Here is a 21,433-nt window from a genome sequence, read left to right as displayed (position 1 = left end):
TATGTGACGGGAGGAGTTTCTTTTCTGGTCCAATCTATTTGGAGTTCTGTAGGCTTCTTGTATGCTTATGGGTATCTCTTTCTTTAGGTTAGGGAAGTTTTCTTCTATGATTTTGTTGAAGATATTTACTGGTCCTTTGAGCTGGGAGTCTTCACTCTCTTCTATACCTATTATCCTTATGTTTGATCTTCTCATTGAGTCCTGGATTTCCTTTATGTTTTGGACCAGTAGCTTTTTCTGCTTTACATTATCTTTGACAGTTGAGTCGATGATTTCTATGGAATCTTCTGCTCCTGAGATTTTCTCTTCCATCTCTTGTATTCTGTTGGTGAAGCTGGTATCTACAGCTCCTTGTCTCTTCTTTTGGTTTTCTATATCCAGGGTTGTTTCCATGTGTTCTTTCTTGATTGCTTCTATTTCCATTTTTAATTCCTTCAACTGTTTGATTGTGTTTTCCTGGAATTCTTTCAGGCATTTTTGTGACTCCTCTCTATGGGCTTCTACTTTTTATTTATGTTTTCCTGGAATTCTTTTAGGTATTTTTGCGATTCCTCTCTGTAGGCTTCTACTTGTTCTCTAAGGGAGTTCTTCATGTCTTTCTTGAAGTCCTCCAGCATCAAATATGATTTTGAAACTAGATTTTGCTTTTCTGGTGTGTTTGGATATTCCGTGTTTGCTTTGGTGGGAGAATTGGGCTCCGATGATGCCATGTAGTCTTGGTTTCTGTTGCTTGGGTTCCTGTGCTTGCCTCCCGCCATCAGATTATCTCTAGTGTTACTTTGTTCTGCTATTTCTGACAGTGGTTAGACTGTCCTATAAGCCTGTGTTTCAGGAGTGCTGTAGACCTGTTTTCCTATTTTCTTTCAGCCAGTTATGGGGACAGAGTGTTCTGCTTTCGGGCGTGTAGTTTTTCCTATCTACAGGTCTTCAGCTGTTCCTGTGGGCCTGTGTCTTGAGTTCACCAGGCAGGTCGCTTGCAGCAGAAAAGTTGGTCTTACCTGTGGTCCCGAGGCTCAAGTTTGCTCATGGGGTGTTGCTTATGAGCTCTCTGCAGCGGCAGCAACCAGGAAGATCTGCGCCACCCTTTCCTCGACCCTCAATGTTCTTAATGTTGGTGAAAATGAAACAACGTTTGTATGGAAACCTGCAATAATATTAAGGAGAAGAGAGCGGCCTGGGATGGGGCCAGAGAGATACTGTTTTCTGCTTGGTATAAATTACGTCCACCAAAATGGGGAAGACAGCAAAGGTTTATAGACCCATGTGTGAGAATAGGGATTAATTGCCCCGACCTGTGTCGGGTCTAGATTTAAAGCCAGTGCTCCTGAGCCAGAAAGCAGTCTATCCAGGCCTAGTCTGGCATTGCGGCGACATGGCAGGAGTGCATGATTCCTTCCATCGCGACCGATGCTCCAAGTTCCTGGCCCTAGGCAGCCCAGGGCAGGCTGTGGGCTGCCTTGGGCAGCAGAGGCATGCAGTAGGAAAGGCCTGTCCTCTGCCCCTCAGTCGGTGGCAGGGTGGTGAGAGCATCAGGCCATGTGAGCAAGAGGAAATCAAAATCCTCACGCAGGGGCTGGGGATTTAGCTCAGTGGTAGAGCGCTTACCTAGGAAGCGCAAGGCCCTGGGTTCGGTCCCCAGCTCCGAAAAAAGAACCAAAAAAAAAAAAAAAAAAAATCCTCACGCAGGACATCCAAGTGAACAAGACCAGTGTTAGGGTTCCTGCTTCAATCCCAGATTTTGGCACCAATGTTGGGCTTTTGAACCTCGACCTTACCCAGCCACCATGGTTCCATGTGAGGAACTTTAATGAGATGAGAGTAGAGGAGCAGACAGGCACCTGGCATGGGCATGTCGATGGAGGGATGGTGAAGGGATTAAGAGAAGTAAGAGAGGATAAGAGAGGGCAAGAACCTCTGGTTATACTGTCAGGCACAGTTGGTTGTTGCAGGGAACTGTAGGGCAGAGCTTACCTGGCTGTTCCCAGGTAGCTGTAGGGGTAGACCTTAGACAGAAAACCAACAATAATCATGGAAGGGCTCTGAGAAAGCTAGGGTCTGCAACCTTGAAAGGGTGGTCAAATATATTTGGCAGGAGATGGTGGAAGAAGCGTCAAGTTTAGAGCATGAGGAGACAGAGATAATGAACTGGTAACTCACACCTGGAAGGCCTGCCTTATCTTTCCATAGCAATTGTGCCTACTAGACAAATTACAAAGTCATTTTTTTAAAAAATATTTATTGCATGTGAGTATACTCTCCCTGTCTTCAACCACACCAGAAGAGGGCATCAGATCCCAATCCAGATGGTTGTGAGCAACCATGTGGTTGCTGGAAATTAAAAGTCAGAAATTGAGTCCGATGATGGCTGGGAATTGAGTCAGAAACTCTGGAAGAGCAGTCAGTGCTCTTAACCCGTGAGCCATCACTCCAGCCCTGTGTCTTTTCTCCATGGATTCAAAGGTCTCAGAGGCAAGCTGGTGGCAAGAAGCCCCTGAGCAGTGACTGGTGGCGAACGAGGCCAGGTTAGGTTTGGAAGCAGCCATTCCCTGAGCTAAGCATGGTGGAAGAAGGGAAAGGCAGGAGGGGTCGGTAGCTTTGGCTGCAGGCCTGGGCTAAGATGGTGCTCATTTTATAACTACAGGCAACACTGAGGGGCCTGTCAGCTAGAGGATACGCAGCAGACAGTGCAAGGAGTCATTTTCCTTTTGGTCAGTCAGGACGTTCCAAGCATTAGGTATTTCTAATCTTATACACAGCTGCTCATGGAGGGTTAGCTTTAGATCTGGCCACAGATTCCTCTTACATTATCCCCAAAAGTCGAATGTTGTAAGCTAACCACTGGTGTGGATGGTCCCTTCTGTTCATGTACTTGGGGATAATCTTGGGAAGAAGTGGATTCACTTCTCAAGGCCTTATGGTCTATCCAGGTGTAGCAGATGGGATTGCATGAAGTAAATGAAACCTTAAAGATGTGATAGCAAATAGAATTGCTCGGTTATTTCCCTGCATCTGGGGCAAGGCCGCTCCAGTGGAATGAGCAGGGGCTTTAGGGAGCACTGGGAAACATGTGCTCTGGCACATAGGTCTATGATCAGAGACCCAGGTTGTCCAAATATGGGTGTGGACATAGGAGGGTTGGTACATACAGGAGCTGATGTTAGTTTAGTTTCCCAAAGGTCTTGGGATCCAGATTGGCCACTTCGGGTTTTGACACAATTCATAGGAATTGGTAAATTATCGAGAATAGGGTGGTATCCAATGGATTGCCTGTTGGGACCTGAAGGGCAAAAATGGAAATTGAGACATTATGTGGCTGACATACATGTAAACCTGCATCAGGAAGGGTTGTTTTGCAACAACTGGATACTCAAAATATTGAAAAATCTTAAAGCCCAACCAATATAACAATGTATTTTCAGTAGAATGGAAACTGGCAATACCATTAAGGGGATGTGCTTATGCGTATGTATCTACAGAGAATGAAAAACATGGCTACCAACAGAACTTTGTAAAGATCATATCTGACTGGGAAAAACCTGTTTTCTCCTGAGACGGTGTCTTCACCCAGCAAACATCCCAGGTGATTCACAGACTGTGTCTGTTACTGGTTTCTCCTAACTGTGCATGCAAATCAACTTCAAAATTTCTAGCCCAGAAACAAGAAAACCAGATAGGGCAACAAATGCTACAGCTACGTTTTCTCAAACTAACCATTTTTTCTCCTTTTGGGCCCATACAGAAATTCTTCACCCCAATTCAGCAGGAAGCAGTTTTCTGAAGATCATCGCCCTAGTCCCTTAAGGTGTGGGTGGATAGATTTGGTCATTTGATGTGATACAATTGTTATCTAGGATGGAAGGTTTTTCTTTTTTTTTTATCATGAGAGATCGATAAAATATTTAAAGTCATTCTGTTTGCTCCACCTGGCCATTCTTCAGTAAAGACACTGCATGAATTGGTTTGCCTCACATAGAATTGTTGAACTCAACTTGTGATAAAGCTGCCATGGAGAGAAGCTCGCCCAAGAACTGCTGGTATAGTTCCTGCAGCAGCTTGTCACTTCTGTGCCCTGACCTTAGGTCAGTGGCCAGCCTGGTGGTTTCTTCATGATTGAAGTATATCTGCCTGGTGACTGCTTCCTGAATGGACTGGACTGTGGCTGCTCGTTCGTGCCTCTTTTCTGCCTGCCTAGAGGACTGGCCTGCAGCTGCTGAGTCCTGTTTGGTGTTTGCTCTGGGAGAGAACAGCTGCCCAAGGAGAGGGAGCTCAATCCTAGAAAACTACTGCTGAGCAGGTCCACTTGCCCACATCCTAATAACTTTTCTCTTCCACTGCATCTGCTCTCCTGTGGGCTAGAGGAGAGCATTAGAGGTTCCAAAGCATTTATGCCTACAGGTGGCACCCAAAGTGCCTTAGGCATAACAGGTAACTCTGCTTCTAATGTGGTAGAGGGAACTGTAGATTCTGAGGGGTGAGCAATGTTACTGAAGGAAATTGGTAAAATGGCAGCTACAGTTGCTGGGTGCTATCCTACTGTGTAACTGGAAGGGGTTTTTTGTTGTTGTTTTCTTTTGTTTTGTTTTGTTTTGTTTTGTTTTGTTGTTTCTGCTTTTAGTGTTCACATTCTCTTCTGAAAGTTTGGAGGGAAGGTCAAAAACTCAGAAGGTTCACTCAATTCTCTTCTGCTAGAAAGGACTGCAGACTTGGCTATGCACATAGAGTTTTTGACTAGAAGTTGAAATGCTTGGAAGGCAAAAAGGCAGAGGGAGAAGAAGGTTCAGGCTTGGTGAATGAGACTGGGAATGTACCCCATGATGAAAAGGGGAAAGAAATAGACTGGAAGGGAAAGTGCCGCCTGCCCTGATACCGTGCTTTCACTACCAGGTGCCCAAAATGCCTCAGGGAGACAAGGGTCTGGGAAGAGCACGAGGCAGCACAGGTACAAAGGGTTAATGTGTGAGTGAGTGCATTACCACAGGTTTTGCTTGGTCTTGAAGAGGCACCTTCATCCTTCCCAGCGTCTCTGCAGCATGTGCCTGCATCTGATGCTATTCCTGCCACTGAGCTGACCGTGCAACTGATAGAAATGCTAGATTTTAAAGCATTTTAAAGAATCTACTGTTTTGTATCATTTACTCTCTTCCTATATTAAAGAAACACTAAATAACTAGGCCACAGCATGAGGTGATCCCACAAGATTGGAAGGGTTTGGTATCAGGTGGTCAACAATTACAATGGTTGTTGAGGCCGAGGCATGAAGCTACAGAACCAGCCCTTGTAATTAACAAATGGAATAACTGTTGCTAAAGACCAGCTGCTGGGTGACGGGCGTTAAGCTGACTTACAGGAGCAAATCAGATCTGACGGTGTAAATGAACAATGTTGTGTTGCAATTTTAAGAGCTTGGGATCTGGTTGCAGAGCCTGGGGGAGAAAAATCTACCTCTTTTTACCAAAATAGGGTTCTGGAGAATCCTTTACAGAATTCTTACAGAGGTTGAGATCAGCTATGAATAGAACCATATCAGACTCTGAAACCAGACAGTCCTTGATACAAATATTGGTCTTCAGGAATGCAAAGAACGAATGTAAGGGAGCAATTGGTCCATCGATAGTAAGTAGAGCCCTTTTACATGAATGGATAAGGGAAACCACTGGTGTTGGTTCAGTAGTATAATGCAAATATCATAGGGCAAAAGGTGGCTAGAATATCAGGAATCAAAATGCTTGATGTTTCAATTGTGGTCCATTTGGTCATAACCAGAGAAAGTGTAAGGCTAAAGGTTGCAGAGTTTAAAAAGACTGGTGCATTGATTGTAGAGAATACGGTAATTGTAGCTAAGAAGGGGCAGGTTCTGGTTACTGTGAGCTACAGAGGCTTCCAGGCTACTGCAGCCTCTGTGCAAAGGGTAGACATCAGTCACAGGATTGGCAGTCTAAGAGCCACGTGGATCTGCTTCATTTTCATCTTCTCTGAGTTTCTGTCTCTGGCTGTCTCTCTTTGGACAAAGGAGGACATAATAATTGTTCTGCTTTTAAATCATGACCTGTGCCCTGTCAGAACACTCCAAGCCACCATGGTTCCACCTGAAGTGGTTAAATGAGAGAAGAAGAGCAGAAAGGCAGTCAGCCATGGACACATGGAGGGGGAGTGATTTGTAAGGGGGGGAAGAGCAGTGAAGAACAGAGTAAGATAAGTAAGAGAGGGTAAGACAGTGCAAGCAGCCCCTATTAGAGTGTCAGGCTGTTGCCAGGCATTTGAGGGGTAGAGCATACCTGGCTGTTCCCACGTAGCTATGCTCTTTGAGCTTAGACAGAATACCAACATTCCCCCATTTTGGTTTAATTTTTAAAAAAAATTAGAGGTGATGGTGAAGCAGGAGTTGTGTTGTTGTGAACTCTTACTACTTCCTGCCTGCTTTGTGGTGACATGTCTCTAGGGAACCTAGACGTAAGGGCTTGGGGAAGTTTGTACAGTCCTAGAGTTGGCTGTCTCCCTGTTGTCCATGGTCTGTGGAACCGTCTGAGGATAGGTCAGAAGGAACAGGTCCAATATAAGTGTCTGTGTCTGTGAGAGGAGATTGGAACATCTAGAGGTCCCATTTCTGGAGCCGTACTGGGTGTAGCAAGTGCCTGGACTAGAAAAGATGCTATAACACACATATATGTTTATTATAGGCAGACAGTAAGATTAACTGCGTTTGGGAGAGAAGAAAACTTTTTCTTAGATGTACACTTGAAACCCAGAGGATTTCCACCCTTTAGAATCTTTAGTCAGATGCACTTATCTGAGTGGAGTCTATTTGGTCCATAAGAGGTAGGTCTGAGTATTTCCTGTAGCTTATAAGTTTACATTCTTTAAGATCTGCAGAGCAAGGGCGAAGCAAGAATGTGCATGGGCAGGGAACTGGGAAACTGGTGTGCACAGCTGAGCCATTGTGCTTGGGTGGCAGAGTGAGCACCCTGGATCAAAGTCCTGGACAGAGAGGGAGAGCTTGCTTGTACAAGGTTGTAAGAGGTCACACACTCGTGGGTAAGCATGCCTCACAGACAGGGTTCATGAAGAATGGGGTTGGATCTGCTTTTTGCTGGCACAAACCAGGAAATATAGCAATAAGGAAGGGAGAAGAGTGAGACCTGAGACACCAGAAAAGGGCCTCAGATCCCATTACAGCTGGTTGTGAGCAACCATGTGGTTGCTGGAAATTAAAAGTCAGAAACTCTGGAAGAGCTGTCAGTGCTCTTAAGCTCTGTGCAATACCTCCAGCCCAGTGTCTTTTGTCCACAGATTCAAAGGGCTCAGAGGCAAGCTGGTGGCAAATACCCCAGAGGAGTGACATGTAGAGAAAGAGGCCAGGTTAGGGTTGGAAGTGGACAATCCCATAACTAAGAGTGGTGGAAGAATAGGAAAGAGAGGAGGGGCTGGTAGCATCGGCTGCAGTCCTTGGCTAAGGTGGTAGTGATCTCAAAACTATAGGGAACTCTGAGGGGCCTGTCAGCCTGAGTCCCCAGAGGAAACAATTCAACTTTTCCTTTTGGTCAATCAGGATGTACGAAGAAATAGGTATTTCTGATCTTATACATGGATGCAAAAGGAAGTGTAACTTTGGATGTGGCCACAGATTCCTCTTTCATTATCCCCAAAGAGGAATGTTGTTAAGTTAACCACTGGTGGGTATGGTCCCTTCACCTCAGGGACAGTGGGACTAATCTTGGGAAGTAGATTCACTTCTCAAGGACTCGTGGTCTATCCAGGTGTAGTAGATGGGGATCCCAAGGAAGAAATAAAACCTGCTAAAGGGGAGGAAGGAGATAGAATTGCTCAGTTATTTCCTTACATCCGGGACAAGGCTGCTCCTGTGGAATGAACAGGGGCTGTTGGGAGCACTGGGCAACATGTGCTCTGGCAAACAAAGGTCCATGATCAGAGACCCAGATTGTCCAAATACAGGTGTGGACATAGAAGGGTTGGTACATACAGAAGCTAATGTTAGTATACTTTCCCAAAAGTCTTGGAATCCAGATTGGCCACTTCAGATTAGAAACAATTTATAGGAATTGGTTAATTACCATGAATAAGATGGTGTCCAATGGATTGCCTGTGTGGGACCAGAAGGACAAACAGAAAAATTGAGAACGTATGTGGCTGACATACCCATAAATTCATGGGGTTGGGATCTTTTACAACAATGGGGTACTCAAATTAATATTTCTGCCATTCCAGGAACAACAAATGAGGAAATTAGGGTGTTAGAGTAGTTGCTCCTCAGGAAGGTATTGATACAGAGGACAGAGCACAAGGTCAAAAAACAGGATGTCATAGGGATTGAATTCCCAAATTTATAAAAGGGGCGCTACTGATATGCCAGCAGCCTTGCTTCTAAAATGGTTGTCAAACCAACCTTTGTGTCAAGAGCAGTGGCCCATAACAAAAGAAAAATTGCAGGTACTTAAACAACTGGTACAAGAACCAACAGCTGGAGGCCAAACATGGAGAAGAGTCTATTAGCCCATGCAGTTCCCCTGTGTTTGTCGTATAAAGATGTCAGATCAGGGAAGTGGAGGATGGTAATGGACATAAGAGCAGTTCAAGTTAAGATAATTCAAGCAAGGGGTCTTTTATAGCCTGGACTTTAGGTCTTTGTTACCAAATCATGGCCTATAATAATAATTGACTCGAAAGATTGCTTTTCTCAATACCCTTGCATGAGAAACACAGGAAAAGGTTTTCCTTCTCTGTCCATACTTGGAATAATAGTCATCTGTGGGGCTCTGGCGCCTGGCTCTCTCAACAGTGATCTCTTACCTGTGTGTAGGTGTGTAGGTTCTGATGACGAGGAGAGAACTGAGGCAGAGGGATAAATAGCTTTCGCTGCACCCCATTGTGAGTCCTTCTCCTTTGTGCCACTGCCACTTGGGGTGCTCAGGCCAGGCTGAGCTAGCAGGAGACTGAGTAGCTGGTGAGGGGTTCAGGGGAGCTTCTGGTGGTGATTTCAGGGAAAACAGATCTCTTCCCCAAGTGTTGGTGTTACAGCTCTGATGACAGACACTCTCAGATGATGGAATAATTCCTACACATCTTTAATTATGAACACGATACTTAAATACAGTTGTTTGGATGGTTGAGTGTCGGACAGCAGGTACTTCCTGTTGTTAAGCCTGAGAGCTTAGGAAGAGCTCATCTACATAGTTGGTCCTGTCTCTATGATCTGTCTTGAGCCTATGTGACCTGTGGTCACTTCCTCACCTGGGGAGCAGAGGCTCAAGGCATTGCCCTACATGACTGGTCTGTCTAAACCTCTCTACAGGGTGTTTGGGGGATGAAGCTATGTGCCGTCATGATATTCCTTCAGGAGACTGGGAATGCCCTGCCCTCCCTTTTAAGATCTCCTGGGAACTCGATGTATCTTGACCAAGGATCAGGGTACCTTTTACTGCCCACCATCCCACCGTCATCCACTAAAGAGATACAACTGGAAAGTACTTCCAAAGGGAACGTGAAATAGTTGAACTTTATGTCAGTATTTTGTGGAACAATCATTACCAATTATTCATAAGCAATTCCCCTTCTCTCTCATTAATCATTATATGACATTCTCTTGGCTGATTCTGATAACGATGTTTTAGAGAATATGGTAACAAAAAAAATTCTACCATGATGGAGGTTACAGTTTGTTCCAGAAAAAATGTAAGGGGGAGATTCACTTAGTTATCCGGGTTATAAAATCAACAAACAATTCAACCACAAAACATACAGATCCATAGGGACTATTTGGGTAGACTTAATGGTTTTTTCAAAAATTAATGGGAGATATTAACTGGCCGAGGCCTACAATTGGATTATGTATGTATGAGATAAGTAATTTGTTTCAGATATTACAAGGAATTCCAATTAAAACAGTTCAAGATATCTAATGGCCAAAGCAGACAGAGTTAACTCTTGAAGAAGAGCGAAGACTGACAGAGCCATATTTGGATAGAATTGATACTAAACTTGTGTGTATTCTGGTCATTTTACCATCAACTCCTTCTCCTGCTAGGCCCATTATGCAAAGGGAAGATAGTATTATGGAATAGATTTTCTTAGCTCAAAGTAAAAAATAGAAAAGGCTTCTGAATTATCAAATGTAGAATAAGACTGTCAATTATCAGGAACAGACTGGCTGGAATAACAGCATCTCTTACAGATGCTGAAATCATCTCATCATGGGGGATCAGTGAGGATCGCCAAAAGCTTGTAACTACTTGGGACAAGGTAATAACAAATATCCATAAAGCAAATGTATACTACTTATTAAAAGAAGCAGTTAGAGCCTTCCATGTACGTAAGAGAGAGTACCAATTCCAGAGGTACCAACTTTTTTTTATGAAACACGTTTATTACAGAACATTAGAAAAATGATCCAGATGACTGTTTAAAATACATAAACCCCACATTTCTATACATGAAGAAGACCTAAGAGCATGCAGATACTCTGGGCTGGAGAGCCATGTCTGTTCCAGGTCAATCACTTCTGAAAAGTTCTCAAATATTGAAATCCAAAGCAAATGAATTGGCTTGACATGATTCAAAAAGTAAAATATAAATGTAAGGGCCGTAAAACCAAGGCAAGAATTAGTTTACAATACTCATTCCTGGAGAGTAACTGAGAGCAGGTGTAGGTGTGTGCCCTGTCTGTGTGTATATTCACACAGAATCAGGCCAAAAGTCAAGGGAGCGGCGTGTAACCACATACGTGAAGCCCCCGAATGCCGTCAAAAGAATGTATAACGTCCATCATCCTTCTGTCTCAAGAACAGCACATTTCCAACCCTAGGCATCCCTTAGAAGGGACCAGTACCGAGGACAGGAGGGTGAGTTCAGACCATGCTGTTCTCACAGCATCCACTGCATCAGAGGCGTCCATATTAGTCTTGGGGCCTTAAAAACATCTTCTTAATTTTAATGGCTTTTATATTTCCATTTTCATCGTCTTCCCAGTTTGCTCGGTCCCTTTTCTTGGCAAACTTTTTCCCAATTGTTCCCTCCAAAGTCTCATATCTTCTTGCCATTTCTTCCTCCGACACGTCAGCCTCTACGGTCTCCTCTTCTGCCGCCGCCACTCTGTTCCTGGAATTCATCTGAAGCATGAACTTCTCAACTTCAGGATTAAGGCCTCTGAATGGCATCCTTCCATAGAGAAGGTCTTCACACAGGGAGAAGCTCTGCTCTTCTATGATGAAGCTCTCCTCCTTCAACCCCGGCGAATCCAGGTACCAGTGCTCATCCCTGATCATCTTCTGTTCCTCCTCTTATAGCTGTTTCTGGTTTTCCGAGTCCAGGCCCCTCTGCATGAACTTCATGAGCACCAGGTTTGTGGATAACTTAGTCTTCTGCTCCGACGCCATGTTGGATACATTTTCAGAGGCTTCCCGCCGCACCTCGCTTGCGCAAGGTCAAGAGCAGAGCCAGACTTGACATTTGGTGCCAACTTTTTATACTGATGTAAACAAGATGGGGATGGCAGGTTGTAAGCCAGATAAAATAAGCATGGTGGTCAAAAGTCCACATCACTTCAGAAGTCAGAATTGTATGCTGTCCTTATGGTATTAGAGTATCCTGAACCTCTCAACATAATTACTGATTCCTTGTATGCAGAGTTATTTTGCCTATAGAGACTGCTGTATTTGTCCCTGATAACTCTGAATTAACTTTGTTTATTCAAATGCAATAGGCCATCAGAATTAGAATTATCCATTATATAGTATACATATTTGGTGGTCTTATACAGGTTTGTCTGGTTCTTTGGCTCAAATGATGAAATTGACAAATTACTAATAGGGAATGAGTTTAGAAGCCTCAAATTTTCATGAGAAACATGTTGATTGGAAAGGTTTAAAGAAAAAAAAATTTCAATCCCTTAACAAGACAAAGAAATAATACAATGTCCCACGTTTTGGGGAATTAGGACTAATGCTTTAAATGAATCAATCCTGCCCTCCAAATTGGAAATGTGAGAGTCCAAATGCTAAAGATCCTCATCACCAAATGGTTTTTGATTGATCAACAAAGAGCCAACAGCCAATGACTAGGCAGGTAGACTGAGGCAGGCCTATATGTCTGCTCTTCTTCCCTGACATGGTGATCTCTCCCCCTTCTTCTATCCTAGTGAAAGATAAAAGTTTTTATTTTTTTTATTCTGAATTTTTATTACAGGCCTTTCATAAGGCCTTTCACTTTATTTTTCCTTCTGATAAGACCCCCAATTATAAAAAATAGAAATCTATAAACGTACACACAATGAGAGTTATACGCTTCAGCGCATTCCACGTCCCAGCATCTCTCTTCCTAGAGAAAGAAAGACAGCGCGCAGTTCTGAGGCCTCAGGTAAGAACCCCGCCTCCTCCCCCAATATTCTCAACAGGCATTGGCCCCCTGACGGCGAGAATAGTGAAGGGATTACAGATGTACTCACTAGACGCACCGGAACAGCAGGGTGTGACACCTCCTGTCTGACCTTGACTAGATTCCAAGTTGTCAAGTTGTCAAGAGCTCTTGGGAGCCACACAGGTCAGTCTTCCTGTTCTGACCTGGAAGTTCTGAGTCACAGTGAAAATTCCTGTTCGGCCCAGAGGTGAGAAAGCTCATTTCCTCACCATCCCTTGTCTTTCTATTCCAGACACAGAGCTCTGTCCCTCCAGGAAGGGGACCAAAGACCCTCGAGATCAGCAGGGAAGGCGGGGCCTCTGCCAGCTCACCGATGCCAAGCATGGGGCGCACACCTGGACCTGCAGCAGGGGCAGGAAGACACTGAGCCTGGGATACAGAGAGCCTGTCTCTGAAAAAAGAGCGAGCAAGACTGAAGGAGAAGCAGCGGCCGCCAGGATGGAGGAGGCATTCCAACCAAGGAACACCTTCTCCATGTTATCTCAATTTCCACGTGTCCTCCCATCTTTCTTTGGAAGCCCGATTCATGATTCGTGGGGAAGTGTAGAGTGGTGTCTTCTCTCCAGGGAGGTAGTGGAGGGCGGATCCCGATGCCTCAGCAGGGTCCTCTCAGCCCCTCCCACAGGCAAGTGAGCTTTCTACCACAGCTGGCTTTCTCAGCTAAGCTCAGTCCTCTCCTACCTGCTAAGTCCTCTTCGTGGTGCCTGAAATCCACGGCCCCTTTTTAAGTCACAGGATAGCTAACTCTATCCCAGCCTCTGGTCAGACCAGCTTTCCCAGAAGGGTGCTTCACCTTCATTGTGGTCAGCTCTAATCAAGTGCTGCCCCATGACCACTGTCATTGATACTGACTCCTGTGCTCCTAGCTTCTGGCAGCCCTACATCAGAGGTGAGCTGTGGGCCTGTTTCCAACACGGTGAGCTACAAAGTCACTTTCCATCTGCTCAGCCAGGACCTTGGGGCCTAGGTGAGAAGGGAGAACTTGATGGGTTTATATGGTCAGGGATCTGAGAGGTCTGGAAGATACACTTGGCTGTCTTCTCGGCAAGCCAGAGAGACATGAGCCTTCTTTCTGGCTCTTCCATAGCTCTCCAGTTCCAAAGGAATCACGTCCCATGATTGATCAATGGAGTCACCAGCAGTCCTGGCCCTGTTGCACTATGGTTTCCTCCACACACTCAAGCACAACAGGCTGTCTTCAGAGAAAGATGCTACTAAATGGCATGGCCTGGACATGGCCAGAGGACGGACGCCCCCTCCTCTTCCCTCTGTGGTTCCACTCCCCCAGGAAAGCAGTGTTCTCCCCTTTACAGGGCGGCTTCCTTCTGAGGTCACGAGAGGGACTTCTTCCTCCAGATCTTGGGCCTCTTCACGGGCCGCAGATAGGGGTTATCGATGATGTTCTCCTCCCCGTTCCGGCTGCCGGACAAGGAGGAGTTCTGCTGCAGGACAGAAGTATTCTCCTTCTCAGCTCCGGATTCGTCCGAGCTGATATGAAGCGCGATGTTCTCTGTATCTGTTTGCTCGTCCTGCTCCAAGGAGTCCATCTCTTCCATCTGCTGTATCTCCAGCTCAGAGGGAAGCAAGGCCGTGAGGTAGGGGATGGTGAAAGATCTGGCTGCAATCAAGGGAAAAGTGCTGACATCATCCTTGAAGAGATTCTGGGTCTCGCCTGTCTTGGCCAAGAAGCGGGTGAGTGCTCGCTCCACGTCCCGCCTCTGAGATGAGGCCTTCTCTCGGAGGACCTGGTAGTCAGACACTGGCTCGCGGTACGTCGGTGTTTTGATGTACGTGTGGGGATCCGGAAATTCAGGAAAATGGCTGGGGATGTGTGGCGGGTGGGGTCGGTTCTGCCCTGCAGTGAGGGCCTTGGGTGTCACTGGCTGATTGGTCACCGGAGGTGCAGTGATGACCATCCTCTGAGACCGTTTTGCATAAGCAGGTAGAATGCCAACATTGAACCCCATTTCAACCAGTGTGACCACGATGTCTGAAAGTGTGGGCTGGGTCCTGGCTGTGTGCTCGCAGTATGACTTGGCGCTTCTCCCTATTTCTGAGAGGTAGCTCTGTAACATCTCTGTCAACGTCTCCACAGACGCTTTCTCCGCGCTCTCAAATCCCGCCTCTGTCAGCAAAGAGCTCACAACCACTTGCAGGGTCCTCCTGCGGGCCAGGTGGTAGTTATCAGCAGGGTTAGTGGACTGTTTATTTCCTGCTCTCGTTCTGGAGCCACCAGGCCGGGCCGCCGGGTCAGCCATCTTGCTCTAGCGTAGTGTCAAGTTAAAAATTTTAAAGTTGCCCCCCCTAGACACAAAGTTTAGAACAGAAGAAACTGGTTAGGCCTCAGAATTGTACATTCCAGAAATCCTCTCCTAGGGCTATAGAATAGGTAATTACATCTGCTTGTTCAAGCAGCTTCTCCTAGGAACTAGCCGACCATAAAGTTAAACAATCTTGAGAAGCAGGAAGCAGCTGCTCCTAGGAAACAATCTGGAGAAACAGAGTTTCTCCTTGTGACTTTTCACTGGTATTCTTCACACTTTCCAATGACCCCATCCCTCCCCTCTCGGGTTGTGGTTTCTCCCTTTAAATACCCTTTCTCTCAGCCTCTCAGGGTCGAACTCCACTGCCCCTGCGTGGGATATGAGTCTCGACCCCAGTGCACTGGTTCCTATGGATAAACCTCATGTGATTACAGCAAAGATGGTCTTGTGTGAGTTCTTGGGGGGTCGAGTCATCCCGAGAGATGAGTGAGGGTCTCCCCACTCCGGGGGTCTTTCACTAGTTTCTAGCTCCTGCAGACCTCAAAGTTCTCCAATTATGGAGATGCCTGCACAAATTAAAAGTGAAAATGCTCTCACATATTGTCTTAGTGAGGTTTCTCTAGAGTCACAGAACTTATTGGTAGTCTCCACATAGTAAGAGAATTGGTTGATGACTTACAGTCTGTATTCCAACTCCCCAAAAATGATCAGCAGCAGCAGTGGCTTCTTCCCACAAGGCAGGCATGTAGACAAAAAAAAAGACAGACTCTTTCCTTCTTCCAGTGTCTTTATATAAGTCTCCAACAGGAGGTGTGTCCCAGATTAAAGGTGTGTACAAGATTAAAGGTCCGTCCCAGATTAAAGGTGTGTACCGGGCTGGAGAGATGGCTCAGCCATTAAAGGCTAGGCTCACAACCAAAAATATAAAGGTGTGTACCACCTTGCATGGCTCTGGGACTTGCTATGTCCCAGGTGACATGAACTCAGATCTCTTTGCCTTAAGCTCCTGGGATTCATAGCCACTTTGCCTCAAGATCTCCATACCAAGATTCAGGCCAGAAACTTGTGTCTCCCAGTCTCAAGATCAGGATCAAAGGTGAGCCTTCCAATTCTGGATTATAGTTCATTCCAGATATAGTTAAGTTCACAACCAAGAATAGCCACTACACAGATCTTATCCAATAAGGTGTAACAGTTCTTCGAATATTAGAATATAAAACCTGTATACCATATAATCTCACAGGACAAGCAGTTCTAGAAAGAGCCAATTGTACCATTAAAAGAGATGCCTATTAAATAAAAATGGAGAGTAAACATACCCAATGGACAGCTAAACAATGCATTGTTATCTCTCAATTTCTTTCAAGATACTATATTTTCAGAATGGGTCACAACATAAGCTTTTGGTCCATTCTGCCGATGTATGAGCTACAGATGCTTGCTTAGTAGTTGGTATTATTGTATATTAGAATTTTAAAGTATTTTTGTTTCATTGTTTATAGAATTTTCAGATTTTTGTTTAATCATTGCATATTGATAGAAATTTAAGTTTTTGTTTGAATTGCATTTTGGTGGAAATTTTAAATTGTTTTGAAGTATTGTATATTGATAGAAAGGTAAGGTTTTGTTAATTATTTGACTATACATATGGCATTTATTGAAAATGTGGCTCTTACAATAATTCCCATTGTGTGTAGATTGCCAGTGATAGCAAAAAGGACAGTTCTTAAAGATAAAGGGGGATATGAAGTGGAAACTTCTAGTTCTTTGGAAAGTTATTTTGCTTTAGGAATGGTTTGCTGGGTTACACAGGTGAAAGGATGTCTTCCTAATGCAAAGACAAAGACTGTTTTCCTGAAGCAGACACTGGTGAAAGAATGTTTGGCTGTAGAAGACAGTGAGAGGGCTCCTGATGAAGGAGTATAAATCTGACCCCACAGAGAGTGGGAGATGAGCACTGAGCTTTGGTTTGCTCCACCTCACCATTCTTCAGTAAAGACACCGCATGTATTGGTTCCACTTACATAGCGTTGTTGAGCTCAACTTGTGATTATGCTGCCTTTGAGAGAAGCTCGCCCAAGAACTGCTTGTATAATTCCTGCAGCAACTTGTCACTTTGTGGCTGTGGGGAGCGGGTGTGGCGGCAGTCCCAAGATGGCGCCCAGGACTGCAGCTAAGTCTTATGACTAGCACCTGTCTTCCTCACACACCTGAAACTAGCCACGTCCATTGTAAAAGCTGCCCAGGAACTGGTGCAGGAACAGCTGGACTTGGGCCATTTACGACCCTCTATGTCTCCCTGGAATACCCATATATTTGTTATAAAGAAAAAAAATCAGGAAAATGGAGACTTTTACATGATTTGAGAGAAATAAATAGACAAATGGTTCTGATGGGACCAGTACAGAGAGGGCTTCCATTTCCTTCTGCCTTACCCAGAAATTGGCCTTTAATAGTTTCAGATATTAAAGATTGTTTTTTCTCTATTCCTTTACATCAGAATGATATGGTTAGGTTTGCCTTCACTGTCCCTTCTCAAAATCATGATGAGCCTGATAAAAGATTTGAATGGACAGTTCTGCCACAGGGTATGGCAAATAGCCCTACTATGTGTCAATTATATGTTGACATGGCCTTAAAAGGGGTTAGACAGAGATTTCCTAAGGTGAAATGTTATCATTACATGGATGACATCCTTATTGCAGCTCCCAGAGAGGAGTTGCTTGATGAAGCATATAGCTTCATGGTTACACAGCTACAGGAAAGGAACTTAGTTGTAGCCTCGGAAAATGTACAAAAGGACTTAGTAGTAAACTATTTAGGGACAAAAATAACTGCAGATTCAGTGACCCCACAAAAGATCCACATTCGAACTGATAAGTTATGTACCTTAAATGATTTTCAAAAATTATTGGGAGACATTCAGTGGGTTCGACCTTATTTGTCTTTAACCAATAAACAATTGCAGCCACTATATGACCTTTTGCCAGGCGATACTGACTTGAATTCTCCCAGATACCTTACTGATGCTGCTAGAGCGGCTTTGAGTTTGGTGGAGCAGGGTATTCAAGTTGCTGCCTTGAAACGCCGAGATGAGTCACAGCCTATTGTGCTGTGTATCTTGCCAACAGAAGCACAGCCAACGGGGGTCTTATGGCAGGGAGCTCCCTTGCTCTGGATACATCCAAAGATATCCCCAGCCAAAACACTTGTTCATTATCCCACCTGAGTGGCTCAGTTAGCCTTGCTTGGCATTCAGCAATGTATACAGTACTTTGGCATCCTGCCAAAGGATTTGATAGTTCCCTATAATGTAAGGCAGCTGGAAGTGTTGTCAGCCTCAATAGATGGTTGGGCTTTTGTGAGGTGCAGTTTTCAGGGCAACTTTGATAATCATTTTCCCAAAGATCCAATCCTACAACTGCTTACAGCTCATCCTGTGATTTTTCCTCATATTACTTCAAAAAATCCTTTACCGGATGCTCTGCTTATCTTTACAGATGGCTCCAAGACAGGACAGGGGGCATATTTGGTGGCAGGGTCCTCGCCAGTTACCATACAATTTCCCCCTGCATCACCCCAAGTTATTGAGTTACAAATTGTGATTAAGGTGTTTGAATTATTCCCAGGTCCTTTTAATTTGATTTCTGATAGCCAATATGTTAATATGTTACTCTGTTTGGAAATGGTGGGCAAAGTTAATTTAAAATCTACCATTGGAAATTTAATTGTTACCTTACGTGATTTTAAATCTCTTAATTTTAAAGAGATCCTCACCCTTTTTTGTACAACACATTCGTGCTCATACCGGATTGCCTGGACCACTGGCTGAGGGGAATGATATTGTAGATAAAGCCTCTAGGGCATGCATGACCTTCTTTATTGCTTCACCTGTTACATTGGCCCAAGATTTTCATTCACATTTTCATGTTAACTCCAAGACCTTGTCCTCCCAATTTAAAATTTCTCGTGCAGAGGCGAGAGATATTGTAAAAATGTGCCAAAAATGTGCCCCGTTATTGCCTCAGATTGGGGTTGGGGCCAATCCACATGAGTTGCGCCCTCTACACCTATGGCAAATGGGTGTTACCCACTTTCCAGAATTTGGAAAGTTAAAATATCTTCATGTTTCCATCGATACAGCTTCTGGAGTTGTTTTTGCCTCTCTACATACAGGAGAGAAGGCACATCACGTGATTGCACATTGCTTTGGAGCTTGGGGTGCCTGGGGGCAGCCTAAAGAATTGAAAACTGATAATGGGCCAGCCTATACTTCTGCTTCTTTTGTGTCTTTTTGTAAAATGATGGGTGTTCAATTGACTCATGGATTGCCCTACAACCCTCAGGGGCAGGGCATTATTGAACGAGCCCATCGCACCCTAAAGGAATACTTAATTAAACAAAAGGGGGGAATTGCCTCTGCTGGCTCCACCCCTAGGGAAAGGTTAGCCATTGCCCTTTTTACTTTGAATTTTTTGAATGAGGAGGACAAACATGGGCGCGTCGCGGCCAAGCGTCACGGCAACCCTGATGCTTCTTCAAAAGGCATGGTCATGTGGAAGGACGTCCTAACTGGTACTTGGCAGGGCCCTGATCCAGTGTTGGTTTGGGTGAGAGGGTCTGTTTGTGTGTTTCCCAGGATCATTGGCAGCCGCTGTGGGTCCGGGAGAGGCTGACCAGAGGGGTCCAAGATGAACGGAAGGAGGATACTATGGATGTTCCTGTTGTTGCCGATGCTTCCTGTGGTGATCACTGAAGACCTACGCTGGGGGCTTTTATCCCTGTTTCCCAAGCCCCAGCCGCTGACGCATTTGGCGCAAGTGTTCCCCCGATTTTTTTCCTCTAATGCTTCACTAAAGCTACCCTTCCTACCCTGGGATGGGGATATAGTGCCTATAAATGATTTGATGCGGCTTTTCCCTTACCTCCATAGTACAGACTACGGCAGCTGTAAATAATTTATCCGCAGATGTTGCAGAAGCTTTGGATGTTCAGGATAATATTAATAGTCAGTTGAAAGCTGGAATTTTGCTGCTGTATCAAAGGGTCGATTTGCTCCAGGAACAAGCAGATATTATGATGGAGTTAATGCAATTGGGTTGTGAGTGGAAATATTCAGGACTGTGTGTCACCTCCATACCATTTGTGAATGTCAGTCGTGCTGCTCAGTTATCTCATAATAGATCTCAGTATCTTACAGGAAATTGGTCTCAACATTTTGATGGACTAGTTTGGGAATTGAGACAATCCATCATCCATATCAACTCCACCCGAGTGGACATGTCCTTAGCTGGCCAATTGGATTGCCACTGCTGCCTCACAGCTGAAAGAATGGGCTGGACTTGCTGGGCTTGCCCTATGCCTGATTCTTATTAGCGTCCTGGCCTTTTGGTGCATGTGTCGTATACAGTTTCATCAGCACGAAACTCAAGACTTAATGATACAGGCTTTTGCAGCGGTGGAGACGGGACAGTCTCCTCAAGTGTGGCTTGGCATGCTAGAGAAGTAGTCAATGATGGGTAAGACTCCCTGGGCATGTCACCAACCTAAGACAGGGATCAAACCTAAGCTGTTTGTCTCCCGATGACGGGTAAGGGGCATTGCTATAGGGGGCAACCTAAGAAAGGCATTCTCTCTGCCAAAAACATAAAGAAGGGGGAGATGTGGGGAGCGGGTGTGGCAGCAGTCCCAAGATGGCGCCCGGGACTGCAGCTAAGTCTTATAACTAGCACCTGACTTCCTCACACACCCGAAACTAGCCACGTCCATTGTGAGAGCTGCGCAGGTGCACCATGACGCAAGATCAGGCCATGTGACGTGGACCTATGAACTGAGATTACGCAGACTAGACTGATGAGGCGGAGTTGAGGGAGGATATAAGGGAGTGTGCTCGGGGGCTAGAAGGAGAGAGAAGAAAAGATTCCTGCTTGCATGCTGTAAGGTTCCTGAATAAATTGCTTTGAGAAGAACGCTGTGTCATCGCTCTTTTCTGCAGGTCGGAAACAGAAGCGACATGTGGCCTGACCTCAGGTCGGTGGCCAGCCTGGTGGTTTCTTCAGGATTGAACTACAGCTGCCTGATGTCTGCTTGCTGAAAGGACTGGACTGTGGCTGCTGGTTCATGTTTGTTTTCTGCCTGCCTAGAGGACTGGTCTGCAGCTGCTGAGTCCTGTTTGGTGTTTGCTCTGGGATGGAACCGTCGCCCAAGAAGATGGAACCCAACCCTAAAGAACTACTGCTGAGCAGGTCCACTTCCCCACATCCTAATAATTCTTTCCACTACCTCTGCTGGTGGTGGACTTGAGAAGTTGAACCCTTATTAAAAGTATGTTGTAAAACATCTATGCCTACATTGTGTCTCCCAAACAAAATCTACTAACCAAACAAAAAATCCAAACAAAAAGGAAGCTTATTTTGTTCCCAAATGAATGTCTGAAAACTTAAAATTAGGATAATTTTGTTCTATCAAGTTAAAAACTATAACAAATTTAATATGGGCTGTATTGACTTTTACTCAGGATCCCACTGGGAGATGGAAGAATGGTAGATTTTATATAGAAAGAGCAAGAAAATACCAGTAGAAATAAGACCCCAGGCCAGATTCCCTGGGTTTGCTCTGCTCTAAGTGCTCTAACAGAGAGGACTTCCTTCGTACCGCATCCCTTGTTATCCATAAAATGGAATCCAACAAACCAGGAATAATGATCTAAGTGTGTGGGGATCTAAGCCCTTGCGATTTCTAAT

The 21,433-nt window shown here is 44.9% G+C and overlaps 1 protein-coding gene and 1 pseudogene across 1 annotated transcript; both read right to left on the bottom strand.

Moving 5' to 3' along the window:
- Positions 1 to 10,408: 10,408 nt before the first annotated feature.
- On the bottom strand, positions 10,409 to 11,786 carry Mphosph6-ps2 (M phase phosphoprotein 6, pseudogene 2; annotated as a pseudogene).
- A 170-nt stretch (positions 11,787 to 11,956) lies between these two features.
- On the bottom strand, positions 11,957 to 15,094 carry Taf8l1 (TATA-box binding protein associated factor 8 like 1). The gene has a single exon (XM_039078193.2). It carries the CDS (start codon positions 14,682 to 14,684, stop codon positions 13,758 to 13,760), a length of 927 nt encoding a protein of 308 aa, XP_038934121.1. The 5' UTR covers positions 14,685 to 15,094; the 3' UTR covers positions 11,957 to 13,757.
- Positions 15,095 to 21,433: the final 6,339 nt, after the last annotated feature.

This window comes from Rattus norvegicus, chromosome 6, assembly GCF_036323735.1.
Source record: "Rattus norvegicus strain BN/NHsdMcwi chromosome 6, GRCr8, whole genome shotgun sequence".
Classification (NCBI taxonomy): Eukaryota; Metazoa; Chordata; class Mammalia; order Rodentia; family Muridae; genus Rattus; species Rattus norvegicus.
This window is presented reverse-complemented; position numbering and strand designations above follow the sequence as displayed.